At 58.2% G+C, this 5,802-nt stretch overlaps 3 protein-coding genes across 3 annotated transcripts in view; 1 reads left to right on the plus strand and 2 right to left on the minus strand.

Moving 5' to 3' along the window:
• Positions 1-1,112, plus strand: part of PTSG_11912 (uncharacterized protein) — a 9,996-nt gene extending 8,884 nt beyond the window's left edge. Inside the window, exons 21-22 of the mRNA XM_004996171.1 lie at positions 3-631; positions 790-1,112. Coding sequence (XP_004996228.1) covers positions 3-631; positions 790-1,017 — 857 coding nt within the window. The 3' untranslated portion in view covers positions 1,018-1,112. The remainder of the gene's footprint in view (positions 1-2; positions 632-789) is intronic.
• A 290-nt stretch (positions 1,113-1,402) lies between these two features.
• Positions 1,403-2,530, minus strand: PTSG_11913 (uncharacterized protein). Its single transcript, XM_004996172.1, has one exon. It carries the CDS (start codon positions 2,461-2,463, stop codon positions 1,969-1,971), a length of 495 nt encoding a protein of 164 aa, XP_004996229.1. The 5' UTR covers positions 2,464-2,530; the 3' UTR covers positions 1,403-1,968.
• Positions 2,531-3,047: 517 nt separating this feature from the next.
• Positions 3,048-5,802, minus strand: part of PTSG_11914 (uncharacterized protein) — a gene marked incomplete at its 5' end in the record, with an annotated part of 5,342 nt that continues 2,587 nt past the window's right edge. The window contains one exon of the mRNA XM_004996173.1: positions 3,048-5,789. Within this exon, the coding sequence (XP_004996230.1) occupies positions 3,120-5,789 (2,670 nt within the window). The 3' untranslated portion in view covers positions 3,048-3,119. The remainder of the gene's footprint in view (positions 5,790-5,802) is intronic.

Below are 5,802 nucleotides of genomic sequence, written 5' to 3' on the forward strand. Positions count from 1 at the left end.
ACCACAACCACGGACACCTTCACCACCGCCTCCACAGCCACAGCCACGAACACCTTCACCACCGCCACAATCACCACCAACCCCGCCTCCACAACCACGGACACCTTCACCACCTCCACAACCACAACCACGAACGCCTTCACCGCCTCCACAATCACCACGAACCCCGCCTCCACAACCACGGACACCTTCACCTCCGCCTCCACAACCTCAGACACCTTCACCTACGCCTCCACAGCCACGGACACCTTCGCCTCCGCCTCCACAACCTCAGACACCTTCACCTACGCCTCCACAACCACGGACACCTTCACCTCCGCCTCCACAACCACGGACACCTTCACCTCCACCTCCACAACCACGGACACCTTCACCTCCACCTCCACAACCACGGACACCTTCACCTCCGCCTCCACAGCCACGGACACCTTCCCCGCCTCCACAATCACCACGCCCTCCACCTCCACAGCCACGGACACCTTCCCCGCCTCCACCTCCACAGCCACGAACACCTTCATCACCTCCACAACCACCACGAGCACCTATTCGTGATCCATGGATTCCACGAGTCGCAAGCGTCGCTATTGATCGAACGCCTCGCAAACGCCGACATATTCCAAAGGACTACTTGGTGGGTCTGAGTTGCACGCGCTGCTTTCTACGCTTCAAACGCCACTCACAATCACACAACACAACACACACACACACTCACTCACACAAAACACACGTGCGCGCACCTCGCATGCCAATGACTCACGAATCGTGTGGCTGTTGAATTGAATTGTGCAGGTTCGCGTTGGTGGAGGATGGGTCGTACGTGAAGAGCTTCGCGATCGATACAACCTTCTAAACAAAGACAGACACTTGTCTTGGTCTGAGAACCGCTTCAAAGCCCAGATTGAGGATGAGTACAGCACGGACGAGGACCATGAGGATGACGATGATGATTACGATGACAGTGACGACATCCAATCTTCAGATGCTCAGTCAACGAGTGACGATGGTGACGAAGCATGAACAGGTGTTGTCGCGGTGTTTGGAGTGGGCCCCAGCCCCTCCGTGTAAGTCGTGTGTGTGTGTGTGTGCGTGTGTGTGTGTGTGTGTGTGTGTGTGTGTGTGTGTGTGTGTGTGCTGTTTAAGGACAAGAACCAGTGATGATGATGATGATGATCATGAAGATGAAGATGGTATGGTGATGATGATGATGCTGCTGATGATGATGATCCTTTGTGTCAAATCCACCAGCTCGCAAACTATTGTAACAAAAGGAATGAATGCAATGAATGATTGTTTTAGTGCAAATAAATGGAACATGAAGACGCCACAAAATTGTTTGAAAGGTAATAAACCAAGGTGGAGACATACAGCAATGTGTCCATCAAGACTGAACAGAGGTGTGTCTGTTTATATGTGTGTTTACTGTAGGCAAACGCAACAAACAAGAACACAAGGAGAATGAACAAACACAGCAAGCTGCTGCCAAATCAACTCGGGCAGCACGCTCAAACAAACACTAGACAAGTACGCACACAGTCCACAACGCTGTCAAGGCGACATGGGCAGCGTGTGCACAAACACGAACAATCTAAACAACGAACAGCATGCATACATGCGCGCAGAGCAATGCTAGGCATGGCATGAATGCTTGCAGGCAAGCATACACAACAGACAACACTTCACAACACTGCATGGCACGAACACATGGCATTTTCCAAGCACGACGGGCATGCACACGGCACACATGGCACACAACTCACGTGTGCAGGGGAAGGAGGAGAGGAGAGGCAGTTGGCACACATGCATGCCAGCAGAGAGGAAGGAATGTTTGCCAACGGAAAAACCACAAAGCAGGTGTTGTTGGCAAACAAGACAAAACCACATGAGAAGGCAAATTAGGAAGGACTCAACACAAAACAGAAACTCACTGACTCTCAACACTCCCCCTCAACTGCCTTCCTCTGCTCCGTCTCAGCCGCCGAGGTTCCCACCAGTCGTGGCAGGTGCTGCTCGAAGGTGTGCTTGTCCAGTGCCTTGGTCAGCGCGTCGGCAACCATCTGCGTGCCGGGACAGTGCTGCAGCACAATGGTTCCGTCGGCGATGAGCTCCCGCACGAAGTGATGGCGTACCCGGATGTGCTTCGTGCGGCTTGGTGACGTGGTCGTTGCCGATGGCGATGGCCGCCTGGTTATCTGTCAGCATCTTGGTGGCTCCAGCCTCGGGCTCGTCGAGGTCCATGAGCAGCTGCCGCAGGAAGACAACGTCCTGCGCTGCAGCGGAGATGGCCATGTACTCGGCCTCAGCGGTGCTCAACGCAACCGTGGGTTGCAGCCGGCTGCTCCAAGACACAAGACAGCCGTTGATGTAGCAGGTGAAGCCCGTCGTGGAGCGGCCCGTCAGCTGGTCTGTGCCGAAGCTGGCGTCGCTGTAGCACACAAAGTCCAGCGGCTGGTGTTGCAAGTTCATGGTGGTGGTGCTGTTGTTGGAGACTTGTGTGTGTGTGTGTGTGTGTGTGTGCTGTGTGTGCTGTGTGTGCTGTGTGTTGTGTGGGAGATTGTCTTGGCAAGAGAGAGTTGTGTGTGTTTACTTGAGTTGTGAAGCAAACAAGGATGTAGGATGAATGAACACTCCAACAGAAAGAAACAGAGCAGAAGACAAGAATTGTCGACAACGCAAAGTGGTGACGTGGCAGTGTTTGTTGAGAGTTGTGTGGTTATGTGGTGTGTTATGCAAGAGCATGTAACATCGAGCAACCACACAAGCTAAACACTGCACGTGCAACAGGTTGGAGGGAAATCACGTGAACATTCCAGAACACAAGAGAGGTGAATGTGAATTTGTGGTGTCGTGAAGAAGGGAGGTCAATGATGACTCAGCAGGCAGGACTTGCCTGTCAACACTCCCCCGCATTGACCTACCTCTCTGCTGCGTTGACGTTCTGAAACGCGATTGATGGTGATGGTGATGTCATGCATGTAGGAATGGCATGGGCAGATGTAGGTGAGATGTGAGTAAGGACGTGTGTTGTGGAACACGTTTAGGAAAATGGTTGGTGCCTGTGGTGCGCAGCCTGTTGTGGAAGGCTGGCCCGAGTGAAGGCGTGTCCTGTGGTGCGCGGCCACTCAGAGGTCCTGACGCGGAGTCGAAGGACGTGGCGACCGGCCCGAATGAGGACGGGCCCGTGGCTGGCAGCCTGGCAGAGGACGCTGGTCGAACAGCATCGTGCAGAACTGAGCCGTCTTGGGCCGAGGGAGGATCTTCGTGAGGAGATCTGCGATCATGTGCTCCGTGGCGAGGTAGCTCAGCACAATCCTCTTGGTGTCGACGCACTCGCGGATGTAGTGGTACTTGACGAGGATGTGCCGCATGCGCGAGGCGGCGTGTTCGGCAACGCGCTGCGCCGGCTGGTTGTCCGTGTGGACGAGCGTGGGCTCGCACAGGACGGCGCCAGTGAGCTCCTCCTGGAGTTGGCGAAGGAACATGAGCTCCTGTGCGGTGGCTGCGAGAGCCATGTACTCCGCGTCGGCGGAGGCTGTGGCTACGGTGGCCTGCAGCTTGGAGTTCCAGGACACGGGGCCCGTGGAACAGAAGACGACGAAGCCCGTGCGGGAACGTCGCGTGTCAACGTCGGAGGCAAAGGACGCATCCGAGTACGCTGAGAGCACGCCGTCGGCAGTGCTGCCGTTGCTGGCGTCGCCAGTGGCGGCGTACTTGATGGTGTAGGACAAGGTGCCCTTGATGTAGCGAAGAAGGTGCTTGGCAGCCTTCCAGTGGTCCATGCCGAAGTGCTGCATACGGCGAGACAGGATGGAGACAGCTGCCGAGATGTCTGGGCGCGTCATCGTCGCAGCATAGAGGAGGGAGCCAAGTAGCTCGCGGAACGGCACGTCCGGGAGTGGCTCCTCCTTGTCGGCTGGCTTGTCGACGTAGCCCGTGCAGAGCGGCGTGCCGACAGGCTTGCAGTCAGCCATGCCGAAGGTCTCCAGCACGTTGCGCAGGTAGTGCTCCTGGCTCATGGTGACGGTCCTGGCCTTACGGTCGTGTTGCACCTTGATGCCGAGACATATGTCTGGGCTGCCCAGGTCCTTCATCTTGAAGCGCTTGGAGATGGCCTTCTTGAACGCGGCCATGTCGCTGTCGCTGTCGGCGAAGATGAGCAGGTCGTCCACGTAGACGGCAACCCACATCATCTTGCCACCCTTGCAGGTGCGGCGGTAGATGCAGGCGTCCGTGGCTGTGGCGACGAAGTCCTGCTCGCGCATCCAGGTGTCCAGCGTGTGGTTCCACAGGCGCGGGCTCTGCTTCAGCCCATACAGCCCACGCTTGAGGCGCAGCACCGTATTCGGCGAGAAGATGCCGTCGACGGCCGGTGGCTGGACGTAGATCTCGTGATCCACGGGCGCGTTGAGGAACGCCGTGTTGACGTCCATCTGCTGGATGTCCATGCCACGCGCGACGGCCATGGCGAGCATGGTGCGGATGGCTGCGATGGTAGCCGTCGGGGCAAAGGTGTCCGTGTAGTTGACACCGTGGACCTGGGAGTAGCCTTTGGCAACCCAGCGCGCCTTGTACTTGATCACCTTGCCCTGGTCATCGCGCTTCCTCCGAAAGATAACCATGCTGCGGAGCAGCTTGTGGCCCTTGGGAAGGTCAGCGCGAGGCACGACGTCATAGACGTCATTGGCCTGCATTGCCGCAAACTCGTCCAGAATGGCTTGGCGCCACTCCTCAGAGTCTGGCGAGGCAAGCGCCTCCTTGACGGTGGCTGGCTCAGCTGACGTGGCAACACTGCCAGCAGCGATGTCTGGTAGATGACCACCCACTGCTGATATCTTCTCCCCCGTACCAGCAGCGCTGGTGGCAACGTGACACGTGGTGGTTGAGCCACCAGAGGTGTCCTTGTCGCCGAGGGTCTCGGACACCAGAAGCTGGTCCCAGACGGAGCCGCCAAGGGCGCGTGGCTGGAGCTGCGGCTCCCCCGCACGTGGTGCAGTGGGAGCGCCAGTGGCACTGTCCTCGGTTGAACGCTGAGCGATCTTGTTGGCATGCGAAGCAGAGGCTCCGCTGTTGTCCTGCTCTTGCTGCTGCTGAGAGGAGGCGGCATGCTTGTTCTTGATGGCGCCGAAGCGAGCGTGGATGGTGTGGACAACGCGTCGCGTGTCCGGCATCCAGACGACGTGGGCCTGGTCCTCCTCGGCGAAGCCGACGTAGACGCCAACGCGTGAGCGTGGGTCAAGCTTGTGCCGCGTGCTGCTCTTCTCCACATGCACGTAGGCCGGCGAGCCGAAGACGCGCAGCAGGCTGACGTCAAAGGCGTGCCCAGTCAGGGCCTCGAACGGTGACTTGTCCTTGAGGCTCCTGCGTGGCGCGATGTTGTGCAGCAGCGTGGCGTGCTGCACGGCGAAGCCCCAGAACGGCTTGTCCAGGTCCGCAGCAAACAGCATCGTACGCGCCGTCTCGAAGAGGGTGCGGAAGCTGCGCTCCGCGGATCCGTTCTTGGCCTGCGAGTGCGGTGGCGAGAAGCGCTGCTTGATGTCGAAGGCCAGGCACAGGTCGGTGAAGTCCTGGCTCTTGAAGACGGCGTCGCTGTCCGTCTGCAGCGTGGCGCCTCGGAGCGCGTTGACGACGTGACGGTCCTTGCGCAGCTGCTCCAGGGCCGCACCGACGTCGTTTTTGTGCCGGATGAGGAACGTCCAGGCAAAGCGCGTGCAGTCGTCGATGAAGGTCAGCGCGTAGCGTGCACCTCGCAGCGACGTCTCCTCCAGCGGACCGGCGATGTCTGCGTAGAGCAGCTGGCATGGCCCA

Source organism: Salpingoeca rosetta, assembly GCF_000188695.1.
Source record: "Salpingoeca rosetta unplaced genomic scaffold supercont1.6, whole genome shotgun sequence".
Lineage (NCBI taxonomy): Eukaryota > Choanoflagellata > Craspedida > Salpingoecidae > Salpingoeca > Salpingoeca rosetta.

What these genes read in the sequence shown, in the direction of transcription:
- PTSG_11913 (XM_004996172.1), bottom strand. Translation starts at nt 2,463, where the DNA reads ATGAACTTGCAACACCAGCCGCTGGACTTTGTGTGCTACAGCGACGCC.